We start from the raw sequence: 27,638 nt of genomic DNA, 5'->3' as shown, positions 1-27,638 counted from the left end.
AATACCAGCAAGATTACTGAGACTTAAAAAAAATTGGAAACCATAAAAAAAAACATTATTTCCATTCTGAAGAATGGATTAACACAAGTAACAAAGGCTGATACTTCTTCCTGAAAGATAAACACAGAAATAGTAACACAAAGTACTTTATAAATGCTTTTAAGTAGTTCAGAAGGAATTTGGAATGCTTTGCTTTATTTCTTCATGAAGTACTTTGAATGATCTAGAAAGCCTGTGGAAACTACCATTTAAAAGTCAGCATTTCATCTCAATGCACTTTGTAACACTGGCAGCCTTGGTCATTCTGGGAAAGGAGCCACAAACAGTTCCTGGTATTTCAGTCCTGGACAAGAACCAGGTCATTTACAGTGTTTTTGGGGTGACAGGGAGCAGTTCCACTGGGCAAGCCGAGTATCTGAAGAGTACTTGAATAGCTAAGATGCAATACTCAACAACACACTGTTGACAATGGAGGAAATGGGTTCTGCTTGCTGACCACAAGCTTCTGATGCTGATGGGATATGTAGCCTTTAATGTGACCCTGGCAGAAGGAGAAAAAGGCGGTGTTAGTACTTGGAGCTGGTAACACAGTCCCCACAACCCAAGCAAACACCTACAAGCTAACCACAGCAAAGCTGTGTATGCTCAATCACCACTGCACTACTGTACTTAAATATCCATGATGGTCCAATTTATATAAGTGGGTCTTAGAGAGTAAGCAGAAAGTTGGAGCAACCATCACGTTTGTATACTAAAGGTGCTGTCAGACACAGAGCTGCTTGCCAGGGCCCCCTACGCATCTGCTTACACTGCCTTGAAGAGACAGAGCTCTACAGAAGTGTTTCTAAATTCACTCTTGTTCACTTTAAAATGAGGATTTTAATTAATTAGTATCCATAACTAATAAACTAAATGACATAGTACTTCCTTTTCAGACATGGTGTTGTAACAGTGAAAGAAATCTCCCAGTGACCTAGACCACACCAAATAATGTTTCAGAAACAGAGAAGTGGTTAACTTTCTGGCTGACACTGCAATGATGCTTCAAAACCTGACTTAATACAAATATTTAGATTTCAAGCTTTTATCTGTTCATAAGTAGTTGAGATTCTTTCAGAGTAAAAGACAAATGTGGAACAAAACCAAAGAAATCTGGCTCTATTTTTTTCTAATTTGGGAAGATCAAGAGTCTCCTACTTCAAATGCAGAACAAATCTTTTTGGTGCCACTTAAAAGGTTTGTATTTTTAAATCAATGTTTATGCATATATAGATATGTCAGTATTGAACTCATAATGTGAAATTCAACTTCAATTTTAACTGATTCCTGCAAGAACTAGAGGAAGTCCTCAGGGCAAATGAAAATATTTCCCTTTGAGCACAAGTTGCTCAAAAAACCACATGAAAACCTGGGACTACTGATGTGTTTTTTGTCATAAACTTTTATTCTCTATCTAGTATTTTTTACTGTTGGAAGTCTGGAAGCACCAGACAATGAGTGGTCAACACGTACCAAATATATAAGGTTAGCTAAAATACACTGGACTTCATCAATATCAACATCATCTACTTGCATGAACTTCAGAGCAATCAGAAAAGCATCTAGAGATAGCTGATGGGTTTTGAGTAGTAAATATCTGAAAGAAACAACAGGAAAAGAAGTGTTATTGAGAAATAATCATTTAAAAATTCTGTTTCTTAGAAAAATGGCCTTTCTACAATAAATTTACCTTAACAGGAAGACAGCTCTCTCAGAGACAATTAAGGAGCATATACAATTCTACCCCAGTCCCAGGTGAAACCATATTAAATCTGCTTTTGCAAAAGTGTAGTTTTTCTTATGCTTACACTTTCTTGAAGAGATTCCTGTATGTGATGATTTTCAGCTTCTCAAGGATAAGAAAGATTCCACATCGAATAAAGAAGGTCTCATGCTTTGTCAGAGCATCATTCAGTAGGAGAAGATTTCCTTCACTGCAAGGATAAAGAAAAGAAAAAATGAGAAGGTCTTACCCCAATGAGAAAAAAAATTACCTGACTTGGTAGGAATATGCCTCCCCTGCCTTCCTCAACCACCCCAAAGAAACACTTTTTACTTAATATTTTTTGAACACAAAGCAGCAAAACAAGCATCGTACCTCACAGACTTTGTTACTTCAGCAAACTGCATAAGGTCATACTTTTTTAAGAGCTGAACTGTTGGCATATGGCCCTGAAAAATAAATGGTGTCCAAGTTTTCCAGGGTAAAGTCAAATGCATTTTAAACAGAATCTGCTAAGCTATAAAAAAAAATTGTTAAGAGAAAAAGAGGAGTATTTAACCACTTTTTTGTGCTACAGAATAAGAAGTGAATAAAAGTTATTTGTAAGACAACCTCCTTGTCCCTCTCGAACACCTCATAGCACAACTCACAGTAACTACTGATTTATCATGATTTAGGGACTATTAATACTTAACGTTAGGGAGCAGCTATCAAACTTGTAGAATCAAGATCCTGTGACATGAGGCCTTGGCAGATTGGAATTTTATGTCATGGCTGTATGATCTAATCTACAAACAGAAGAACCGTGGGAATCCCAAGCATTTCCACAGGAATACAAGCAGTACCTCAGCCCTGTCAAGTGCTATCTCAGTCTGTAACAGATCTTCTCTTTTCTATGCCTCCATGCAGAAATAAAAATGTGCTCTCAAAAAACAACCACCACCACCATGCCCCTCCCCTCCAAAAAAAGAGAGAAAGGTTAAATTTAAAGAAACAAAATGAATTCTTATTGTTAGATCAGGTAAGATTGAAGCATCTACAGAATCAAGAAGAAACGTTGTTTTTCATCCCCTGCACAGCAAAGATCAGAATGCACATTGACTTGGTCAGACTTTAGTTACATCATGCTATGCTGTTGCTAACTCCTTTCCTGAATGGAGGATTAGCTGAGAGCAGAACTGAGCAGGTTTACTGAGAGCTGTTAGGAACAAAAAAACAATATACAAGCTATTTTAGTACAGTTTGAAGTTAGTGTTAATGTTTGGACTCTGATTTTAAAAAAGCAACTGTAAATACAACGACCTTTATCTAGTTTCTCTAATGCCTCTTGTACACTAAAACTGGTTCAGAAAAGCCACAGTAATTCTAGGCACTAAAAGACACACCAGTTTAAGGCAGCCAGTCAGGACTGGAACAAAGTTTTTAGGAAGACTATTAGTAAGTTTTCCTTTATCAACCCTACCACAATTGATCTGAAAACAACCACTAAGAAAGTCAACAAATTAAAAAAGGAAAACAGAAGCCAATTATCGTACTCACTATACTGCCCCTTTACCCACTTGACATAGCAAGGGACTGGAAAGGGAGCACTGAATGGAAAAGGCAGGGAGGTCACAAACAGGTCAGGGGGAAGGTGGAAAATGGCAACTCAGTAGAGGCAGGTCATAACAGCATTCTCCACGGGTAATTTTGGTAACAGGGCCAGAACAGGAAACTCTAAAATCTAGTTCCTGTCCCCTCAGTTACAATGAATTAGTACTCAGCATAATCCACTAATTCAGGGATACACAAATGTTAGCACAGCACATGGGAATGGACAGGAACAAGAAACAGATGTGCTTAATTCTTTTAACAGAAATACGAAATGATAAAATAGTAACAAGTCTTCACTGATTTTTTCAAAACCAAAACGCTCTGCCTCATGACCCTTCTGAGATGCCTCAAATGGGAAAATGCATGAGATACAAATAGAAAACCCAAAGACAGGCTGCAGCTGTGGCAAACCCCTCTCAACAGTCCTTAGCCATCTGTTTGCACATCCTTCTTTCTTTCACCAGGTGAAAGAAGCAGACAAATTTGTTCTAGTGAATCTGCATCTTCCCTGACTTTTGTGTGCAGTTGATCAGCAGAGAGGCACTCTGCTGTAAGACAGAAGTTACACTGTTGAGTGCTTCACCAAAGAATTCAAATATATCTTTATTATAGTAAGATCAGGTTGCACCCTTAGAAGGTGTGGGAGAAAGGCAGGGGGAAAGGAGGGATGGGTTGGTTTTGTTTGAGGTGGAGTTTTCTCATTTGGCTGTGTTTTTTCCCTTTCTGTGTTGCTATAAATGACAACTCAACACTTTTTGCCCTCCCACAACAAGGTGTGCATATGCTGGCTCTTACAGGGGTAAAATAGCCTCTGAATTCCAGTAAGGAAAAATCAAGAAAATACTGAGCATCAGTTTTACTATCTGCATGTGTAACCCCTTCCCCTTATCTAGGAAAGTAGTATCTACTCACCAACAACATTTTTACCGGCAGCAGGTAGATCAAAATCATTCTTTTGTTCTTCTGGCTTGATCGGTGACAGTGCTCAAAGGCAAATGACAGATACTCTTCAGCTGCAAACACAAGTAACATGAATCAACAACAAAAACGGATTAAAGCTGTAACCCAAATTCTGTGCTCAATATCCATCTCCAGCTTGAACACATGACATTTGAAATTGTATAAAAAAGCATCATACTACTCAAAACACATAAAGGAAGATTGGAGATTCACACAAAATACAAAGTATTACCAGAAAGATAAGTTCTCTTTCAGAAAGTCAAAGAAAACTTGTCAAGGTCTTGATGTCAGACATTACAGTTACAAGTAATACTGGAGTTTTCAGCTCATTTCAGTAATAGTATTGTGCTCCTATTACAGAAGCAGAAAATCTCAAAAAGTGCTGGTAATACACTCTATTTCCTAAATTCAGATTAGGCTCTTCAAGAGATGAAAGCTGAATGCAATGCACACATCACCTGAGCTGCAGAAACGTGCCAGTAAGACCACACAGCATATAGCATGAAGATCTCTCAGCAGCTTCCACTGATGGAGAAAAAATGATAAGCCTGACAGGCAGAACACACTGTTTGAAGTAACAGAACCAGCACCAGAATAGATGTTGGTCAGGGATTTCAGTTAGTGATGAAGCTGTGCACCTTAGCTCTAGATGCATTTCTGTTAGTGAAATCTATTAGAAATCTGGGAAATGCAGTTTCTACATCTTCCAAAATCAATCCCTCGAGAAACTAATTCTACAGTTTGCTGAAGATTTCCTACGTGGCACACAGCAACCTGAAGAGTTGAAGGATCCTTTGTGAAACTTTTACAAACCTATTGTTTTGGATGCTTATACATTTTGTAATGCACATACACAATGCATAAGACTGCAGGGAACTTCACTGACACAAATATTTTAAAGCTGGGCATATACTACAATTAAAAGTGTCACGTAATGTCATCCCTGTTTTGTGTCAGCCTGTGGGTTTTGGACCTTTCAGCATGAATCTTCCTTTGCTCAATGCAATTACAACTGCACCTGCTACTCACACTTTGAGTCACACAAACACACACCTTCAGCCAGGTTTCAGGCCAAGCAGCAAGATTTTAAACGTGTCTTACTGGCACACAGTACCTTGCTTAAAGTCACTGTCAAACATGGCCTTGCGTCCAACATAGTATTTGTATGTAACTCTCTGTGCCATGCTATACTCATCCTTCAGATTTGAGCTGTCAATTGCTCTTATTAAGGGCTTACAGAGATGGAGCTTGTTGATCTGTTAAAAAAAAATTGCATTTTAATCAGAGTGTAGATAGACAGTATCATATACAAGCAGGGTGGGTTTGACTTAGAATATGAAGTACAAAACACAGCTTACCAGACTTGCACCTTACCTTAAAATAAATTTTAAACAGCTGATTCACGAGAAACAACATGCCCCACTTTTTGGAGTCTTCGATGCCTGCTCGACTGTCACAAGAAAAAAGAAAAAACCTGCTAGTACTGAACATTGTAAGAAAATAATGACTTTTTCCTTACAGTAAATTCATTCCATAGATATTCACTCCATAGCATTTTTAGGGTAAACACAGGTGTAGCACTGCTATATATTTTCTCAACGTAATGAAAAGATGTCATGCAAAATATTATTCATCTGCATCAGGGTCCTCACTCCAGTCTGCAGGTAACACATACACAAGCACAGTGGTGGCTTATAATACTCAAGGTGAAAGAAACACCAGAAAAAAACCACTTTTTCCACTTCCGAAGTGTTAAAATTGCTAGCACTGGGAACCAGTCACCTCTTTTCCATCTAATTCTAATGGAGCAAACTTCACAACTAACAGAGCACAGAAGCATTAATCATCTTTCCTGAGAAGCAGACACATAATCAGTCCCTCCCAACAATACCTGCTAGGAATGCTCAACCTGAAGTGAGGGCTCTCCCTCTGTAGTTAATAGTCAAGAGAGAACAGACTATAAATAAGAAGACAAGCCTCAGAAGTGTTCATTCAAAGACCCGTATATGGTCTAAGTAAGCTGGAAAATCTAAAGCAAAGTTCATTAAGTTCTTAACAATTTAACAGTGCAAGCTCAATAGAGGATCTTTCACTTACGTGTCACTGGCACAGACTCGAAAGCAGCCCATCAGCAGTTCTGCTGCTTTTTCCAACATGTCACCAACTTTGCTTTTCCCTTTCTTCACAAGCTGTTGATCTGCCTAGCATTACACAGCAAGAAACAATATGCAATTCTACAACATGGTTTACTAGGCTGCAAAGTTTAGTTCTTTAACACTGCATTTTATAAAGTATTATAGCAAGACATCAGCCACGGCTGCTATCTCCCAAATCTAGAAGGCAGTCAAACTCACAGAACAAAACACTCAGAGAGGCTCCTGGACATGTACCAAGCCCAACGTACAGAAGGACAGTCCTTTGAAAACAGCACTGATCATTATTGCCTTTGGTATCACTCAGCTTAATGCAGGTCTCAGAAACCTAAATTCAGGTTTAATACCTGAACTGGAGCATTAACACTTCAACTCAAGCGTAAAAAGACCAAGAGCCTGCAAAAATTATGGAGTTTGAGTCTTAGCATTTATAACTTAGTTTTTCTCCACAGCCACAAATACTAGATTTTATTTCTAACCCATATTCAATACTTTCCAGTAATAAGACACACTGCTGGGACTTGAGACTTCCAGAAGAAAGATAAAACATATGTTACAGCAAGAGAAAAAAAGAATTCAGGTGTCAACATATGGGAAAGATCCATGCACTGATTAATGCAGAACTTCAACAGAAAAAATATATCAAGTAGATATTTATTACGTGCTTTCTAGAAGGTGTTATTACAGTGTTTGCATTCTCACTAGCTGAAATGTGAAAAAAAGAAATGGAAATGCATCCTGCTGCAGAAGTCTTCTCTGCATCCAAATCCTCTGAATACACTAAGGTTAGAAGACAGAGTTCAAACACTTCCAGCATTGACTGATTCAACAATTCCCTTTCTCATGCATCTCAGAGATACAGATTTCCCTCATTCAGACTGAGAATTGAGACTTGTTACAGAGCAGTCACACACATGAAAAATACTCCCTGTGCCAGCATTCCACATGTGTGGTTTTGTGGGTAAGTGGGCACCAGAGAGTGACGTGGGGATGAACGCTGAAAATACTGGATATTGTCAAACTCTAACCTAACTTGAACTCCAGCTTCAACTCTTCAGGTAAAGTGACTAGGAACAACTCTGCCACTTGCCTTGGCCTAGCAGTTCTCAATAGGCTGGTGAATTGAAGTAGCTTGTATAGGGATCTGAGAACAATAATGTAAATTTGGGGATTATTTGCACGTCAGCAGTTGTATGGGCTCACCAAAGGCTCCAAAGAGCATCAAAAGTGGTGCAAATATTTGGAAAAGGGGAGCAGAAACTTCCCTCTTCAGATGTATTGAATGGTTAGATCAGCTTGGTTGTCTGTGATACCTCCAATTTCCACCAAATCCTTGGGATAACATGGAAATAGCGACTTAAGCCATGTGCTACTCAATAAAGAAAATACTTATCCCTTCATAAATTCTAAGCAACAGCTGGGAGTTGCATTCAGGTCCTCACAACCCCTCTAGTTCCATCTGCAAATGGGAGGTGGGCAGACTGAGCAACTAATTTTTCAACAGAACTGGATGAATTTAGTGTGTCAACAAAATCCTAAACAATGAGTTAAAGAGAACTGAGCAAAATTAGGCTGTGTAATAAAGTCTAAAAATATTTCTATTGTGGAAATACCAAACAGACAAAAGTAATGAGGTTGTTAATCAGATCTACTTACATTATTAGCAAAAATTCGAAGATCAAGGGCTACAGAATACATAATAGGTAAGGCCCTGGAAAAGAAAACCATAGTATACTTAGTAGGTGCAAATCAAGCAATATGTAACACATGAGAAACAAGCAATTTATCTTTTTTTTGCTAGTTGGTCATACAATTAGGAAAGTATATGTTAACTTTTAAATAAAGAAGGATGCACTTAAAAGGACAGGTCTTCAAGATCTCAGCATTTCAGAAATCCTACACTACAATAATTATTTCTAAAGTCTTTTTTACTGTGGATTTAATAAAATACCACTTCTCTTCAAACAAATCCTTCATGTATTTACACAGGGACCATTGTACTTAATGAAGCTCCGACATTTAGTTTTCACACTTTGGGACATAAAAACTCAACCAGGCAACAAAGCCAATTAGGCTTGATTTTAGCATCACTGGGGATAAATAAAAACTATAGGTATAATTTTAGTTTCACTACTATGGTATTATACTAGGAAAAGATGAGTCTATTTTGTAGCAGCTTTCTATGATATACTCACCAATTTTCTTCTTTATGCGCCTGAAATGCTCGCAGGAAAGATGTATTGTTTAGGAAAATTTAAAATGCCATGAAATGAAGCACAGATTTGAGAAATAGCTGTTCAATGGTACCATATATGACTTCATGAAAGATGAGAAAACAAAAAACCATCAAGAAGTTGAGGAGTTGAGTTGCAGTATGGAAGAAGGTGAGCACAGCCACTTTGAGTGGCAGCAGCAGCAAGAAACACTGGCCAGAGATAAGATAGAAGCTTCTTTATCTTCCCCTCTAGCCAAGTACAAACTGCAAGGTATTATAATGATTTGAGACTCTCCTATGTTCTGGGAGAAATTAATTTTCTAGTTTAGAGACAAGTGCCAAATTCCTTCTTAGCCCTACAGAAAGCTGGAAGAGGAGTGTATCTGCATTTCCTTGCTCAGAAACCTGAACAGCTGAAGTGTATTTGGAAGCAGACCACATTCTATTAGGTTTTTAAAAACCATAAAGAGAATCTAGTCTACAAGAACTTAATCTGAAAACAATATACAAGATTTATGGAAAAGGATATTGGACAATAACTGTTTGGCATTTGTATGCTTCTATGAAGTCATGGTTTGCAACAGCATAAGTACACCTGTCAAACAAAAGATGCATTAGTGCATCAGAAAATATACATAAGCCAAATATTTATTTTTGTGTCCTACCAGGCATGAAGTTTTACAGTTTATTTAAGGCACAAAGAAATATGATTAGAAACATTCCTAGAAAACTAGCACAAGTATTTTAATAGAGCACTAAGCTTGATAATTTTAGAAAACAGATCCTAGAGAACAGTAGGTATTTATTTTGTATAAGCTAATGCTTGTTGAAACTGTCATCAAGATGAAACTAAAAAAATACAAGACCGTTGAAAAAGACTAGGTGCAGAAAATTATTAAGTAAAACCTCACAGATTTGCTTAGATGCTAAGCTCTCTTAAGAGTACTTTTATGATTATAATTCCCTTTAAAAAATATTTATTTCCCTTACTTATTTCACTCTAAATTCTTGTGTAGCTAGTAGGCAGAGCAAGGGAAACAGCAGGCACTGATGCCAAAGCTGTGCTGATGGCCATACACAGATGACAGCCAGGTACATAGAGCAAACTTTAGGTGGAGAGGAAAAATAAGTCTTTATTTTCTGCAATCCTAACATTATTTGTAAGAGTAATAAATACCAAGTTTTCAGGTGTAAGCCCTTTAAAACAGGCAAGTAAACTTAAGGATATGCTTCCCCATCCCTGCTCTACACCTCACAACTGACTTTACATTCCGGGCCCATCTTTACCTTAAGTGGGCTGCAAACATTTCATCATATGGTGATTCCAAAACTTGTTGACACTTCTCCTCTGGAGATGGAAGCTAAGTGTACAATAAAGCAATAAAACATTAAAGGAACATCCAATGCACCAGAAACAGAACATCATATGCATATTTTGTCATGGCATTTCTCACGGATTTGTTAGGGTTGGAAGGGACCTCTGGAGATCATCTAGTATGCACCTCCCAGAACTTAAATTACATTAACAATCATGTCCAGAGTAATGAATTGCTAGTGTGCATTCTGTCTCCAGAACCTGAACAAAGCCAGCCTTAAATAAAAGCATCCAAAACACACAAACACCAGGTCCTTACTACTCACTGCTTTTTCCTCCATAGTGCCTTCCACTGTGCTATGCTAGTAACTAATGCAGACCTGGTCAGAAAGGACATTCAAAACTGTATTTATCCAGAAAACAATTCAAAGTGGAACACAAAGAGCCAACCAGAAAACAAAAATTATATATAGTATCCTTGTAAGAAGAAAAGGGAAGCAAACCTACAAGGGGATCCTGCCTCGGCCTGTGAAACAGATTTCTGAGGTTCCTCTCCAATGGAAAGGAACCCACACACAGAACTAGGAAAACTGAAAGTAAAACAAAAGGTCAAAAACCAGATTCTCACCTGTAGCCTTGGGTTTGCAACATGTGGATGTTTAAATGATACTAATTCTGCACAAAATGTTCCGTCTCTGGTCTCAATGGCTTCTTGTACCTACCAAAGTAACCAGTCACATTACAGAATAAAACCCAGTAACAGGCACACAACATATTTATACAACTACAGAAGCCACCATCTAGTTACCACTGTTCATATATATTAACATCAAATCAAATGTGAGATTTTAAAGGTTTAAAACTGAATAAATAATTTTGTATTTCCAATACACCTGTTTTTCAAAAAGGTCTCAGGGAGAAGGTAGAGAGAACACCATTGTGGTCTTATCCTTATTTGTAGGATGCAAACATACGTATGTACATGGGTTTAGGATTGTAAAACAGCAGCCAACAGCCAGATTTGAAGCTTTCTAAAATTCCAGTTGGAGCTATAGGCATCAAACATGTATGTGAAGGCACAATCTTTGAGTAATGCTTTAAAACAAAGACATTTAAAATGAAGATTTAACATGTAGATATCACTTCAAAGGCAATGTCTGCTATCAGATTGATAGTCTTATATCATCAAAAACATAGAATGTTTTTGAAACCTGCTAAGACTGTAAATATTATATTCTGTGGGAGAATGGTTTAATTCTGCTTCCTGCTAAAGATAACTCTTTGTTAAAAATAGTCTGCCTGGACAGATTATTGTGAATCAAGGTGGAAATTTCTTCACTTGAAGTAGCTTTAGGTATTGCTTTTTAAGAGTTTCTTTCCCACTGCTTGTGCTTTATTTGTCATACTTTTGTGTCCCAATATGAAAAAAAAAATCTTTTTGATGTATGGAAAGCTCATACCAAATGGGAAAAAACGCCATAGACTAAAACAGCAACAAAAGATGGAAAATCAACTGCTTAAACTTCTTCAGAAATTTGTGTTTAGTTTTTATTGCAGGAAAAAGAAGAGATAATTTGATGTTTGTAGATAGTTTTTCATATTAAATGTTCAATGGACTGTCAACCGAACAAGATGTGGACTTTTTAGAGCAGACCGCTATCCTAGGAGATCTCAGATGCTCCATTTTTGGAGACTAAAACCCAAACAATTACTCCCTTCTTGTGCCTTCTCTTAATTGGCTTAACTGATGCCAGATGAAGTGAGTAAGATGGTAACAGTGACGAGATTACGATGGTGCAGCAAGAACCCTCCAGAGTGGACACACGAAAAGCTTGTCACTGGCAGCTCCGTCCAGCCGGTGTGCCCGGGGCTCCGCTCCTGCCCCTCCACCCTCCATGTCAAAGTGTGTGTCCGCACTTCTGGACATCTCAGACCCCTGTATTTCTCGAATCCCTGAGCTGCCCTTGTTCCTGGACACACACACAACCTTCCGTGGAGGCTCTTACAGATAAGTTTTCTCAGAAACCTCCACACTTTTCAGGCATTCCAGGTGTACATCCTTGGCACTCAGACGGTGTGCTTCACACACGCTGAAGAAACATATTTTTCCACCACATCACTTATCCTACGTTGCTGTAACTCTTAACCAAGGCAGCATATTTACAGCAAAAAACACACGCGCATACTCAAACAGGGCCCACAGATTAATAAAAAAAAAATTAATAAAAAATCTTGCTTACTTGCTGCAAGTACTGATTTATGGTGATGTGCGCCATTAAAGGGTAAGGAGATGAGGCGGGAGCCCCACACCCGTCCCGCCCTGCGAGCCCCGGCACTCCCGGAACTCCCTCAGCGTTTCCGGATCCCGGCGCATCCGACGGCGGCGGGAACAGCCCCGAGAGTCACGTGACAGCCGCCAACCGGGTCCGCGTCGCCTCTGCCCCGCCCACCGCGGGCTGGGGGCGTGGCTTACCTCGGGTAGCCAATGGGAGTGAGCGATGGGCGGGGCACAGGGCGCGCGTCAGCGGTAAGCCGCGTGCGCTGGGGCGCGGCCCGCAGTTGGGGGTGCCGGTCGGTTGTGGCGGGTGTCGCTGCCCGTTAAGCCTTTGGCTTGTAAAGGAGGCGGGCGGCACAGCCACCCTGTGGCAAGAACCCAGTGGCGGAGTGGTCCAGGAATTTTCTCGGGAGAGTGCTGGACGCCTGCCTCCCCTTCCTTCTCTCTATCTGCTCTGCCCTCGGGGAGCGCTGGAGAGGGGTCTCGGTGAACTTGGGTCGAAAAAGTTGAATCGAGCATTAAACTCCCGAACAGGTTGACGCCTAAAGGGAGATGTGTGAGACAAGGACACGTTCCATGCTCGTGCAGGCTGGGCTCGGTTGGGTTTGGGGGCTGCCGGTGAGCAGGGCGCGGGTGGCCTCGGGCTCGTGGCTTTTCTGGGCGGGAAGCGGGGCTGCTCCTTGGCTTCGGCTCTGGCCGCCCTTCGGCGGGTACCAGCAGAGACGGGGCAAGTGGGGGACACCGGGGCTGCTGCCGGCCGCGGGAGGCTGCCCCGGCCCGGGAGCCATCTTGTGAGCGGGGCTGGCGCTGCCCGAGCGCCGCGAGCCGCCCGGACCTGGGACTCGAACCCGGGCCCCCACCCGAGCCGGCCGCCGGGGCGGGCGGAGGCGGGCGGGCGGCTATCGGTGCCTCCCGGCCCAGCGGCACTTGGCAGCTGCCCGCGGGCAGTGGGGGAGGGCGGCTGGGTGGTGGCGGCGGAGGAGGAGGAGGGGAGCGGAGGCGGGGACCAGCAGGCCCAGGCACGGCCCAGCCCAGCGCGTTGCCCCGGCCGGACACGGCGCCCGGGGCGGAGATGGCGGACGAGCCGCAGAAGAAGCCGCACTTGTCGGCCTTAGTGGGACACACGAACGGGCTCACCAAGCCCGCCTCGCTGGCCGCCACCGCCACCCGCGCCGCGGGAGGAGGAGGCGGAGGCGCGACCGCCTCCTCCAAGAAACTCGTGATCAAGAACTTCAGAGGTGGGTACGGGGCAGCCCGGGCCCTCTGTCCTGGCAGGTGCGCCCGGGCCGATCTTTGTTTACAGCGGCCCCGGCCGCTCCCCGCCCCTTGCCCGCGGCCGGGCCCCGCCGCTGTCACCCGCCCCGCCGCCGTATCGGGGCGAGGGGCGGCTGCTGGCGGGCTGATAACGCCGCCGGACTGATAACGCTGCCGGCACCCTGGCCGTGTAAGGGCTCCCGGGGACACGCGTGGGGCTCCGTGCGCGGGGGCAGCGCCCGTAGGGAGCGGGCAGAAAGCCACCTTAGTATTAACGCTGATTAAAGCCAGGTTGCCTCGCTAAAAGTAACACGGGTGTCAAACACAGCAGCCGGGGGGTGAAATGCGTCGTGCAAAAGCTCGGGTGGAATTAGTGACCCCTCTGAGTGTGCCAGAGTTACATGGCTAAGCGCAGAGTGGCTTGGCAGAACTTGATGGAGCAGCAGGGAGAGAGAGATTGCTGCAGAGTCCCGTTGGGTGGCTGTTTTTAAACTTCCTGTGTCTTTCTTCACAGAAAGACCCAAATTACCAGATAATTATACTCAGGACACCTGGCAGAAACTTCATGAAGCGGTGGGAGCAATACAGAGTAGTATTTCTATTAAATACAACCTTGAAGAGCTCTACCAGGTAAGCCACATAGGGTTTTGGTTTCATTTTTTTGCAAATAAACTGCTTTGGCAACATACAACATAATGTATTTTGATTTCTTAAAAGCTGATCGAATACTTTGCAACATACTCTGTTTCTAGGCAGTTTGCAGTTCTACGTATCAGTTCCTTGGAGAGCTACCAGGATCTGGGCCTATGAAAAAGCAGTTTATGTTGGGTGGCACAAAAAGCTATTCCTGGGCAGGGCTGAGATCTAAGTCTTAGTATCTTCAATACTCTGCCCACTCAACATGCTGAAAACAGGATGTTGCTCTAACGGGGTTAAGAAGTTATATCTTTTATGATTATTTTTGTACATGCTATGGTCTCTTGTAAATAGTAATGTTGAAGTATTTGATGTTGTTAGATCATAACATTACACTTCTATACCTTTTGAGGAATTAAAAAAGAATCTTGATTGAGCAGGCAACAGACTGTCACCTTACCCACGTTTCAGATTACTATTGCATTTTCATTACAATCAGGATCTTAATTTTTCTATTCAAGTGGTGAAAAAGAATTTCTGGTACACCTGCACTACTGGAGCAGGGGCTACGGAGGGCAAAAGAGAGATGGGAGTCCTGAGCCATTTCTCTCTACTTTCTCCAATTATATGTGGTTTAGTTCTAAGTTAATTTAGATATGTGTGCTTTCAGGTATTTAACTGAAGTAGGAACATTTTACAGTGATCATGTTATAAAAAATTAATGATGTGCTACATAGCATAAGTTAGTTACAAGTTTTCTGTAGGTGCAGGCATTTGATCTGCAGATTGATGTCCTTGCCAGATCAGGACTGAAAACATTATTATGCACACCTAAAATTTTCTAAATGTTTACTTGAGGTGCAAAGGGCAGACTGTGAGAAAGGAGAAGGCTGGTAGTCCATGCTGAGTCCATGTTCAAGAAAATCAGGATGGATTTCAGAACTGACTATACTTGTCTCTTTAGCTAGGGTATGTAATATATGGGTCTAAAATGGCTGGCTATGTAAATGTATATTGACTTAATATAATGATTTCCTTTAAATAGAAAACTTGTAATATATTCATCTACTAATACTTGCAGCATTTGAATGACATAATGTGTTTTATTGTTTTAAATTCAGCATTTGAAAAACCCTGCTTTTTCATGTCTAGCAAAAAAAAAACCACAGATGCTTTGAGTGTTACCTAACTTGTTTTCAGAGGTTCAGAAATGAGATTATAGTAATATGGCTATGAAATCACTAGGGTACACACTTGAGTTTTGGCAGAAGAGGAGAGAGATTTCAGATAAACTGTGAAGGGAGAACTGTACTTCTTGCTTTTTCTCTTTGCTTATTTGTAAAAACTGTGCAGGGTTGGTCGGATAGTCTGTAACACAGTGAATCAGGAGGATTTCTGCATGGTGGGTGGTGGTGCTCAGTGTGCCTGTGCATAGACAGGTACTACTCTCCTGCTGGAGGAATAAGAGATGAGGTTCAGCATCCATTGGAAACCTGATCTGTATTTACAGATCATTTTAACTGCCTGTTGATGAGCACCGAGTTATCCACAGGGGAAAATATCTCTGGGTGCATCAGTTCTTATTATCAGGCCTTATTGTTGATTTTTTATGAGTCTTTGTCTGACATTATGGGAGGAAGTGCGAGGCCTGCTAGAGTTCAGTACACTGAGCGGGCTGGTGTAGCAGCCTGCAGTTGAACCTTCTGATTTATTTATTTAATTTAGCACAGTGGCTGAGAAGAAACTGAAGAACAGTGATGAGGCTGTGTGGGAAGCCTGAAGGATACTCCTTTCCAGGCACTGGTGGCAGCACGGAATAAGGCATGAAGGTGCTTGGCAGAGATGTAGTCAGTGAGCAATGGGAGGGTGGCAGCCAATTTTTTGTGACTAAAATAGAAATGATGTCTGGGATTGATGGTAGATTGCACAGATTTTGATAGAAGTAGCTTATACTTGATGGGATAGAGAAAGTGGGGCAGTACAAAGAATTGCCGAAGGAGGAGTGAGTGATAAAAGTAATGGAAGAAGAAAATTACCTTTTCAACGAGGTCCTAAATAACCTGAAATGGGGCAGTGCTGCCCTTGTGGAGAACGTAGAACAGGACAGTGTAGTAGCAAAGGAAAGACAGTAGAGCAGTGAAGGAAAAAATTATGAGAGTCCTGACTAGATTTATATTTGTATGCGTGGATAGGAGTGGCTGTGTTTGAGGTAACGTAACAAACTATCTGCAAAGTGATTGTCTGAATACTGTTTGTTGTAAGTTACTATTTTACTTACCTTTTTTAAGACCAGATGAAAAACATAGGCACTGTGTTATAATTTTGTTTGTTTGATTGTATGCTTTAATGTTGTATCAAAATTGTGGAGGCCATTTTTATGTGCATTGAAATAAAATTAGGTTAAGTAGGTTAGAATCCTCTGGAGCAGAGGAAAACATTCTTGGGTCAGTTTTAGTTGCCCAGGTGACATAGTGCTTTAAATCCTTGGCAGTGCTTTAAATCTCTTGGCAGTATTGCCTCATAATATAAAGGCAGTTGATATTAATATAGTGACCACCAGAACATTTGGTTTTGGGCAGAATTGGTCTCCTTAGTTAACTAAGGATAAAAACTAAATCCTATGAGCTCTCAATAAATCAGTTCAAGTCTTTTTATGTAATGGTTAGTCTGGGGTTGGTTTGGGGGGTTTTTTTTGTTATTGTTTGGGCTTTTTCTTAATTATTTTTTCCTCTCAGTTTATGTACCTTAGCATCATTGCATGAATCAGTGGAAATGCTTGGGAAGAAGTAAGTTGATAAAAAGGCAGGAAAGTAGCTGTACTCACTTACCATTTAGACAGACTGGTTGAAATGTCTGCCTTAAAGTTACTAAGAAATTAAAATATTTGGTATGATTGTGTTCCTGCCCCAAAAAAGCACGTGTGCGTACTGAAGGATGTACAGAATGGACCTTTCGGAGGAGTTCTACTGCTGAGCAGTATTGAGGGAGGCAGAATTCTGGTAGTGTTGAACAGCACATCAGAAATATGACCCAGATTGTGATGGTGGATCTTTTTTGTACACAAAATCTAGCAGAATAAGAAGGGGTCAAAATCAAAAAGGACTCCTGAAGTCTTAATTTTTCTACATAACTTCATTTTGATGTTTTGGTTTTGTGCACAGCTTGACCATATAATGCTGATTTTTTTTTTTCCTTTGTTGTCAGCCTTAATTGCACAAACACAAAAATTTAAGGTTTTTTTGTCTCATTCGTAATCCTTTTTTGGTTTTTAGGCTGTTGAAAATCTCTGCTCCTACAAAGTCTCTGCTACACTGTACAAGCAGTTGCGACAAGTCTGTGAAGAACATGTGAAGGCACAAATCCTTCAGTTTAGAGAATATCCTTTTGTCGTGCACAGAAGTGGTTAGAATGGTTAGTTTTAATCATTATTTTTTAAAACAACACTGCAAAAATTACACCAGTAATTGTCAATGTGTTAAAGAGGTTTTTTGACCACTTACGTTTTTAAATCAGTCACAGGCAACTTTACTTGTCTGGGTGAATAATTTTTGTGTATTGATGTCTAGCATGCTAATAAGAATTTATATATCATTTTAATAAGGATGCAAATTTTACACATAATGTAGGAAATGTCAATATCACTATGAGATTTCTCAGCAGATGTTAATTTCTGTGACGGGTGAGTAGTGGAGATGCTTATGGCAGCAGTAGCTTAAAAAAAAAATCACGGTGATTGTCAACAACAGTAAAAAAATTTTCAAACATAGTGCACCTGTTTGACCAAAAATAACTACTGGTCAACAGTGATGTGTCTCAGAGGCAATCAACAAGCCTTCAGGTATATTATGTGTACCTTGGGAGGCTCTTGGGAGAGAGCTCTGAGTTGAGGAGATCATTTGGCTGTCTTGGGATGCATAGAAAGATGAAGTTTTATGGTAAATTTCCCCATGGTTTACTGAAGTTACATTGCTGGACTTCTCTCTGAATGGGTCACAGAAGTGCCTGTAGATCTTCTGTGGACACCTGGCTGTAGCCAGCCCTGTTTTCCTGAATCCAGTCAAGCTTTGCATGCTGAGAAGGTGCTTTATATGATGGGTGTCTTTTGTGTAGTAGCCGTGGGGTTGTGCTTGCTGGAGCAGCAGATGAATGGTCTATGTCCACCTTGCTGTCCGCATATTCTTGGAAAGTGCCTTAGCAAGCAGGTGCTGGATGAAGAGTGCCATATTAAACAGATATTATAGCACTGTGGCTGCTGGCATTGTTTCCCAGCTCTCTGTATGGATTTTATTGGCAGAAAATGACAGGATAATGTAGAAAGAAGCGAGGGCTAGGGCCAATAAAGAACCTCCTTTCCAGGTGAATGCTTTAAATGTGCTGTGGATTGTGACACTCAGTTTCTTGGTTCACTGCATTCTCCAGGTAGGTGCCTACACTCAGAATAATTTGGGGTTTTTAATGTTATGTAGCACCAGCATGGTTTTGGGCTGTGCGGTTTTGGTTTTTGTTGGGGGTTTGGTATGGTTTTGTTTTTTTTTTTTTTGAGTCCCATTTAAGACATCTGGCTTCTACATAGCACATTAGTACAGCAGTTGTAAGCATACCTGGTCTTTGAGAACCAAATCTTAGTCTTCTTTAAAGCAGTGTACAGCCATCTTTTGCATGCTTTTTCAGACTTTACATGATGTTATGAAAATAATGGTTTAAAACTAGTGTTTTCAAACTTTGCTTTCACCTTGCCATCTTGATAGGGTGATGGTGGATTGGAGAGTTGAAAATTTAGTATTTTACAGGTGTACCACTTTGTATCCCAAGGACATGAGATCAGATTAATCAGATTTGGCCAGAATGAGTTGGAGATGATAAATGTGCGGGAGAGGAGAGTAAAGCCTCATTTAGATTTACTTGTGAGATACATGAGAATTCTGTTATTTGTAAATAACAGTTGGATCTGTTGTGTAATGAAGAAAATTCTGTAGATTACTTAGGGTGACCTGGAGATGTATATGAAAAGAGTAGTATTTGGATTTGTTGAGGATTATTTAGAACTGTAACTGCTTTTAAGAGATTAGGGTCACTCCTGTTGTGCACAGTGTGAACTCATTAAACAAACAAAACCTTTCCATCCCTCTCACCTCAGTTGGTGACAAATACATGTTTGATGCTGGTGGGATTTCTTGTTTAAATCTATATTAAGGTTACACAGTACAGCCACTAGATGGTATTACTGAAGAGCTGTGAATGTTATTCCTTGAAAACACAGGGAGGCCTTTTGGAGAACTGCCAGCCGCTCTGCTGGGCAGCTCCGCAATTAACGGTTTATCCCTGGCAGGCACAGTAGCATTGGAATATCCATGGAGCAGCTTTGCCTAATGGCTGGCAAAGATCATCTCCAGAATCTGGCCTCTAAAGATACTGGCAAACTAGTTTTCCTTAATGGGTGCTGTACAGATTCTCTGGATAGTCTTTTATTTTTAAAGAAGATAAATAAATGCTGGCAAGATCATTGCAGACAAATGGTAAGTTGAATGTTTGTTCAGAGTGCGTATCATTGAGGTGTGAAATCTGGCTAAAATGAGTTTGTCAGAGCTTAACTTGGGACTGCACTGCATCTTCTCCAAGTTTCAGCATTGCTTTTCACTTTCCCCTTTGCTGGCTGAGTGACCTTTTGTTGTTGAAATGTAGATTCTATTAACTCTGATTCATGTAGACTTCATACCAGGTTTGAACAGCACTCAGAAATAAATTGACACCTTTTTTTCTGTGGGTGGAAGGAAAAAGTAACTGAGAAGTGCTGAAGTTGTTTGCTGTTCGTAATTTTAAGTAATTGGAGAATCTTTAGAATCTTCACTTTCAGATAGCTCCAAGAGCTAGGTTAGCTTGTGACTTCTTTTTCAAAGCAGAGATAATTATCCTGACTATAGAGCTAAGAAACAGAAAGGATAAAGAACTGGAACTTGCATTCTGTCTACCTTTCTTGTCTTCTACCTCCATGGTGACTTACGTTACAGAAAAAGTCCTCTCTGAAACACACTTTGTGAGAACTGTGCCTTTAAGAAGGCGGCATTATAATTCCAAACCAACATTTTACAATGAGTTTTTATTGCACTGCACTTAGCTTTGGCTGCAGATGCCCCATGTGGTTGAATTTCTATTTTCATTCCCAAATCCACTGTTCTCTCCTTTCCTGTGAGGGTTGGGCAGAGGTATGTGATTTTTATCTGAATTTAAAATTGAAGGTGTTAGGGAAACTCTTTGAATTCAGCAGTCTGATGAAAACAGAGTTGAAGATACTGCCTTGAAAATGTAGTTTACATGTAAAACCTGTGTTTTCATAAAAAGACTTTCGCTGTGAACACTGTTTGCTTTAATTACTTGTAAGCATTCTTTTTTTTTTCTCTGCCTTAAAGCAACAACCTGTAGCAAGTGGCTTTCTTGCCCATGTGCTGGGTTAGCACTTGTGCTATTTAAGAAAAAAAGGTCAGCCTTACTGCTGTTTTACTTTAATATGCGTGGCCAGAAGCTATGTCAGTTTGAGAATTGCTTCAGAGGCAGTGAAATCTTTTAGAGAAGCAGTAGGTGGACAGCTGGGAATAGAAATCTCTATCTGGCCTGGGGCTGAGTTACTGACATCCGGAGTTACGCTAATGCTAAACTGGGAGTTGGGCAGCCTTCTTATGAGCAAAGTTAAAAATGGAGTTTGAATGTAAGACTAGTAAGCTAAAAAACCACCTCCTCCTCCCACTTTTTAAATTCAATAAAGAGATAATATATTTTTCTACCTCCCTTCTCCTATTGGATTTCATGTATCTCTATTTTTCTCATGAATTTTGGCAGCTAAGTTGTATTATGAAAAGATCTGTTGCACAGCTTATTACTGTCTCTGCTTAAAGCTCCCTTGTGTTTTTGTTTTTTGGGTTTTTTTTTTTTTAATTTTAAAGCAAAAAACATAGCAGCATGCTATTTCAGGGTGTTACTGATTGTATTAGAGGTACTGTTTGAATAGCTTATGTATATCAGTGGTATAAAACTCCTAACAGACTAATAAAACTATTTAGTTAATGGTTATGAATTTGAAAAGTGTCTTGGATGTACTTGGGAATACCATAACGTAATAGTAGTAACTTCAATAAATTGCATACCTGTACAAGTCACCATAAAAGTTTAAAATACTTACATCAGTAATTCAGGTGTGTGCCTGTGATGTAGTTTTTCAGAAGTTGTTTTATAATTTAAAATATCACGTGGTGGTGAAGAGAAAAAGATTTTCTTTATATATTTTCAGATCATGATCAGAAGCATTTTCTTATTTTTGGATCGTACATATGTGCTTCAGAATTCAATGCTTCCTTCTATATGGTAGGTATCCATGTAAGCGTTCCTATAATCTTTAGAGTGTTGACATGCTGTTAGATTTGCGAGGATTGAAAATAAATATTTCACATTATATTTGAGCTATATAATAGATCTCTAAAATTTTGTGTCAGTTTATGGAAATACGTGTGTCAGCATATGCATGTGTCATTTCCTCCTTCCCCAGGAGTATTCATTGTCAAGTGAGGGTAAAAGAAGGTCTGTGAACACAGGCTTAAAAGTCATGTGTGTGTAGCTGTCAGAGCCTGGGTGAGGCTGGCTCTGTGGGAACCTGCTCTTGACTGCTGCCTCTCACCTTAGCACTGGCCCAGCATTACTGTAGGTGCTCCTGGTTTTGACAAAATTCAACATTCACCTTCTTGCTGAGTTTTTTAAAGTAAGTCAGATACAGTGACAAGGTGCAGATTATCTTTCCAGCACTGGCCACTTGATGTTGCTTTTGTACTTTCAGCCCACCATGGTCACATCTTTGGGCATTCTGCTTTAAAGCATCCTTCCTGAGGGGCATTTTACATCATTTACCAAGCGAACAAACCCAAGCTTTGCCAAAAATTTCTGGCATTGTTACTTTATCTAAAGGCTCCCCTCAAAAAAAGTAGATAAAGTACTGGAATAAGAGCCTGTTTTTTCTTGGCCTAGCTGGCTGCTGTGTTCTTGTGAGTTCCTCAGGCTGGCTGAGGAGCCTGGCATCTTTCTCCAGCCTCTTGCTTGTCCAGTGGACATCTTTTGTTCCCAGCTTCAGGAGTTTTCCTCCAACTCTGTGTTAGGCTTCCTTTTACTAAATATTGTTGATGAGGTCTGTTCATACTTTGTCTTATTTTTCCTCCTACTGGGAAAGTTCCTTTAATTGAAAACCTGATGCATGTGAAGAAGTCAGAGGTAACAAGTTTTATCTAAGATTGCTCAATTTTCAGTGTTTAACAATTAGCTGCTTCATGGCATAGAGGTGCCATTCCTCATCGTCTTAGAATGAAACAAGAATTTGATAGAGGTGATAAGATCCTAAAGATACAACGAATTCATGCTTTGGAACAAAACTTGTAAATTATACATGCAATATCTGATCCAGGGAATCTTATGTTAAGGTGTATGATCAGATTTAATTCTTTAAGCAGAGAAATTTATAGTCTTATTATGTGAAAGTTGGATAGGCTCATCACAGTTCTCTGCTGAAGTGTATGCCTGTGGTAGCACATGATCTGGTATTTTTAGGATAATTCTTGTTACAGTTTTGTTAGAGGACAGTATCAAAAAGAGTATACACACCATTCATATATTCTCTTTCTGTATAATATATATACAGTGTATATATTTTAAACGTATCTATGATTTTTTTGAAAGAATACACAGTGTGATTTACTAATTTTCAATATTCACATAGGGATATGGGGCTAGAGTTATTTAGAAACCATATCATTAGTGACAAGCAAGTTCAAACCAAGACTATTGATGGAATTCTCCTGCTGATTGAACGAGAACGAAATGGTGAAGCTGTGGACAGAAGTTTGCTGCGGAGTTTGTTGAGCATGCTCTCAGATTTGCAGGTGAGTACAGCCAAATTCACTAGTACCAGCTTTGTTTAGAAACACGGTTTGGACTGCCTAAATCATGTTTTGTGCAAAAATTATTCAGTTCATCTAGTAAATGTGCTTAAAATCCAGCTATTACATTGGTATGATTGCCTCTTCTTTACCCTGTGTGCAATCTTACATTGTTTTTAAATGAGACCTCTTTGCCTGTTTTCCTTAGCAGAGGTAATGGCCTCGGATCTTAATAGATTTACAGGTCTTTTAGTATGTGCAGTATTTTGTCTGTCTTAATCACTCATTGTCTCATCCTAGTGCCAGTGAAATGTAGGAACAGAAAAATCCCTCTTGGTAACTGTAAAAAGGTGTCACTTTTTGAAGTCCAGATCTTGGGTCTGTATCATAAAAACATCACTCTACTGGCAACTTCTTAGAAATGCTGAGGATAGAATAGGATGCCATATTAAGGCCAAGGTTTTCAGACAGATCATGTCAAGCTGCAACTTCACCAGAACTTTCCATGAGCAAGGATAGTAAGTAACCAAGGAGACTGATGAGTGCTGTGTTTCTGGCTTGCACATAGGTTGTCCTTGAGTTGATGTTGCAGCCTTGCGTGATGTGCAGTGAAACTTTGGGGCTGTCTTTCATTCTTAAAACCTGTTGAGGTTGCTCCATTTCAAAGTGGCATACAGCATTACAAAACCGGCTGAAGGTTTGAAAGAGTTTGAAGAGCCAGACTACATTAAAAAGTCCTTTCTGGTTAGGCAGCTTACCTGGTTTTCTGCCTTTCATGTTAATCCTCTTGACTTTAATATGTAGCTTCCTCTATCATCCCAGAAAAATTATTCTGTTTGAGAGGAAAGCCATTAAAAAAATTAATGTTTTGAAAGTGATCGAATAATAGAATGGTTTGGGTTGGAAGGGGCCTTAAAGATCATCTAGCTCCAAGCCCCCGGCATTGGGCAGGGAACCTTCAACTAGAAGTCCTTAAGAGATAAAAAGTGGTCAGAATGTAATGAGTTTTACAGCTCTGTTATATGTTTTGGAAGAAAATTTTCTTCTGTTCTTCCACCACACTTGGGAATTTTCCCTTTTACTTTTCACTGTCCCTCTGTTTACATATTAAGCCCTAGTTACCTTCTTCAGACTGTTCCAACTTTATGTAGTTGCCCTTTCTGACTTACTTCCTTTCTATAATAAACTGTTAGTCATTATGCAAAAGTTTTTAATGCTTCTGTTGTTGATGCTGTTTTTTTACACACCTTATTTGTTCCCTGGAGAAAGAGTTCACCTTATTTGATACAATTTATTTTTCCTGGGCCACTGAGAGAAACCTGGTAGATCTGAAGGTGTATTACTGAGCATATTACTGTTTTACTGATGAGAGTTATCTGTTTTGTGCCAGTGTTTCACTACTTTGAAAGTGGTTTGTTTGCCACAGAAATAGCAGCAGGAGTTCAGATCTCAGGTGGATTGGATGTCATTGCTGTGCTGTGATGTTGGGTACTGGTGTTGGGCTGTGTGCCTTAAACAGAAGCCTATTAATTTAGAGTGTTGGAGTACTGATGACTGAGACAAAGCATTGCTGCTCTGCAAAGTCAGTTCTGATCTCAGTCTTTCTAAAACCAGTGGGCAAATAGAATTTGTTAATGTAATGTTACATTGGCACTTCTCACAGCTGTGTGCATCCATCGGATTTTCCCTGCCCTCTTAAGCCTGACAAACAAAATATGCTACTGTTACTATGAGATTAATGTAAGTAACTAAACTGATTTCTTGAGCAGGTTTACAAGGAATCATTTGAACAGAGGTTTCTGGAAGAGACAAATTGTTTATATGCTGCTGAAGGCCAAAGATTAATGCAAGAAAGAGAGGTAGGTGCATGTGGTAGATGACTGCTTTTATGATAGTTTTGTCGACTGTGGGATTACATGAGAACTTTGGTTGTACTATGGTGTATTAATGTCTAGTAAAATTTACTGGCACACAGGTATTCATGTGTTTTGATGTGGACCACGGTGTGATATCAACAGGGAGAGCAGACCCCAGGTTGTCATGGAACTTGATAGATAAAATTGTGTAGTAACCCAGTGACATTTTTTTGTAGCTGAAGTCGTACAGCTATAATACTTTTAATATGAAATAATATTTATTAATAAAAATACAGGTTATGTAGTACATAACAGCATTCTGGTGGAATAGTCCTTTCTGATTCATATTCTCTTTTAAAAAATTGTGCTGGTTTGGTCAAATTTAGAAATATATTCTCTGAGAGAAGGCACAACCACCCTTCCCCACCAGGTTCGGGAAAAATAAATTTTCCTCGAAGAAAGTGAAAGAGATAAAAACTATTTATTTTACAAACACACAGGAAAAGGATAATGATGCTAAATAATAAAACCTCTCAATCTGCTGAGAGAAACCTGGGAAAATTTCAGAGTCCTTCCGTAGATCTCTCTCTCCCTCCTTGGAGCTGGGATGGGTGGTGGGCCCACCTCCAGGGCCAAGGCCTTGGTGGAAAGTTCTCCCATTGTATTCTGATGTTGAAACCATCCATCAGAGAGAAAAGGGGGAAAAAAAAAAACACCGAAGTCCCAGGAAAACGAAAGTTCAACTCTCCGAAGGAAAAAAAGAGCTGAGGAAGAAACTGCCGAAAGCTGGCTGGAAAGCAGCAAGCCAGGTGCTCCCCTGCTCTCCTGCTGCAGCTGAGAAAAAAAGTCGCTATCTCTGTGTGGCCCTGAACAAGCTGCAAACTGCTTTGAAAAAGTTTTGCTCAGTTTTTCCTTCCCCTCTCAGGCTCAGTTTAAAGGCATAGAAAGGTACAAAAATTAATTTCTGGGCATGGGGCAGTGATATGGGATACACATCATAAAGTCACCCCAAGACAAAAATGTAGTTTAAAATAATTGTCATGGAACAAGATTAGCTAGCTGCGTTTCATACCATTGTAGTTGAACCTGTTGTTCCCGTCTTGTTAGGTCCCAGAATATCTTCACCATGTTAATAAACGTTTGGAAGAAGAAGGAGATAGAGTAATAACATACTTAGATCACAGCACACAGTGAGTACAAATTTTATGATTTTCAGTGTAAGTCAACCATTCGTCATAAATCAGTATGATTATCCATGATCATAGAGACACAGATTATTTCTTCATTGTCTTACAGATACTATCTTGTTGACAGTGCTTGTGAAATAGCTTGTTTTTTTAGACTTCATTTTTATCAAAAGTTACTTCTTTAAAAGAATATTTTCAGTAAGAAAGAAGAAATTTGTTCAGAAATACTAATTCTGTATACTGCAGCTAAAAAAACATTGCATAAGAACTCAAATTTCCATTATCAAAATAGTAGCTGATTTTAGCCATTTATGTACTGATAACATCTTTAACCACAAGTGCCTTGAGGGAAGGAAAGGCTCGTTAGAAAAAAACCCAACCAAACAAGCAAAACCACAAAAAACAAACAAACAGACAAAAAAAGCCCAAAAAAACCCAACCAAACAAAACCCGAAAAAACCCAAAAGGACAGAGGACATGAGTATCATTTGTAAAATGTCCAAGGTGTGAGCTTAACAATAGATAGGCTGCTGCCAGTGTACTGTGTGAGGTAGCTTGTCCTTTTTTCACTTGGGCTTTAAGTAATAGTTTGTGTGTTGTTGGGTTAGCACATTCCTGCAGGAACTGACGCACTACATAAATCCATACATAATTTGTCCTGTAGTAAGCTGTTGCTTTTTTTCTTTCGTTAAGAACATAACATTAAATTTATTGGGTTTTAGTCTTCTGGATGATTCATTGGCATTTCATTTGATGGCAAAGGGATAACTGAATACAAATTATCTTTTTAACATTTTATATTCTTCAGATGTTTTAAAAAATATATATATGCACATACACATTCGTATGTGTGTTTTGTGTCACTGCACATATTTGAACTTGGATCTTCTTCCTGTAAATGCTGATTGCAGGGTGACTGGCTTTTTCTGGTGAAACCACTCACATTGAAATATATGGAGCTATTTCTGTTTATAAAGTTATAGCAAATATATGCATTTATTTACTGTTTAGGTTAAAAAGTAGATTGATACCATTACATTTTCAGTCTAGATAGACATCGAGTATGCGTGTTGAATTTCACCCTTAGTTAAAGGCTTAAAAACCTACTTTTAAAAGGCTTCACACTAATTTCCTTTCCTTACATTAAGAAAGAGCTGCTCTTGAAATTAGAGCACTTGAGTTTTCCTGTGGTCGTACTCTTTCTATGTGTGTGCATGAAAAAAGCAGAAAGGATGCTATTTAGTAACTGGGTTCAATCTTGAGATGGAAATGATACTGGTAGGACAAAACCATCATGTGAAACACATTCCATGTCCTTCAAACAACACATGGGAAGTGTTTTTGCAGCCCACAGAGGGATTCCTTCAGCCCAGCAGTACATGCTGTTCTGGACGGCTGACCAGATTAAGCATATCTCCTTGTCAGTCAGTAGATGACCGAGGTACATGGCTTTGAGGTCATACAGAAGGTACCTTCTTGCACCTTCCTTAGCTAGCAGTCAAGATAGATACTCATTTTGT

General features: G+C 40.0%; 2 protein-coding genes across 5 annotated transcripts in view; one reads left to right on the top strand and one right to left on the bottom strand.

Moving 5' to 3' along the window:
• Window positions 1-130: 130 nt before the first annotated feature.
• Window positions 131-12,407, bottom strand: PCID2 (PCI domain containing 2). Its single transcript, XM_010394315.3, has 14 exons — window positions 12,239-12,407; window positions 10,627-10,716; window positions 9,971-10,044; window positions 9,213-9,278; window positions 8,664-8,705; window positions 8,125-8,179; window positions 6,413-6,516; window positions 5,690-5,765; window positions 5,430-5,571; window positions 4,268-4,368; window positions 2,138-2,211; window positions 1,848-1,973; window positions 1,513-1,636; window positions 131-541 (listed from the first exon to the last, which is right to left on the bottom strand). The coding sequence occupies exons 1-14, from the start codon at window positions 12,272-12,274 to the stop codon at window positions 449-451; spliced, it is 1,203 nt and encodes a 400-aa protein (XP_010392617.1). The 5' UTR covers window positions 12,275-12,407; the 3' UTR covers window positions 131-448.
• An 848-nt stretch (window positions 12,408-13,255) lies between these two features.
• The window catches only part of CUL4A (cullin 4A), a 36,021-nt gene continuing 21,638 nt past the window's right edge, over window positions 13,256-27,638 (top strand). For 2 of the 4 annotated variants that reach the window (XR_005601507.1, XM_039549690.1), the window contains exons 1-8: window positions 13,256-13,511; window positions 14,042-14,157; window positions 17,436-17,539; window positions 19,610-19,679; window positions 21,446-21,519; window positions 22,916-23,078; window positions 24,845-24,934; window positions 26,039-26,121. Coding sequence is in view for 3 of the 4 variants with exons in the window: in XM_039549690.1 (XP_039405624.1) it covers window positions 13,346-13,511; window positions 14,042-14,157; window positions 17,436-17,539; window positions 19,610-19,679; window positions 21,446-21,519; window positions 22,916-23,078; window positions 24,845-24,934; window positions 26,039-26,121 (866 nt within the window). In the remaining variant the exon portion in view is untranslated. The other 2 variants (XM_039549683.1, XM_039549685.1) reach the window with 2 other exon arrangements.

The sequence above is a fragment of the Corvus cornix genome, chromosome 1, assembly GCF_000738735.6.
Source record: "Corvus cornix cornix isolate S_Up_H32 chromosome 1, ASM73873v5, whole genome shotgun sequence".
In the NCBI taxonomy this organism is placed as follows: domain Eukaryota; kingdom Metazoa; phylum Chordata; class Aves; order Passeriformes; family Corvidae; genus Corvus; species Corvus cornix.
Note: the sequence above shows the minus strand (reverse complement) of the source record. Positions and strands in the feature narration are given on the sequence as shown.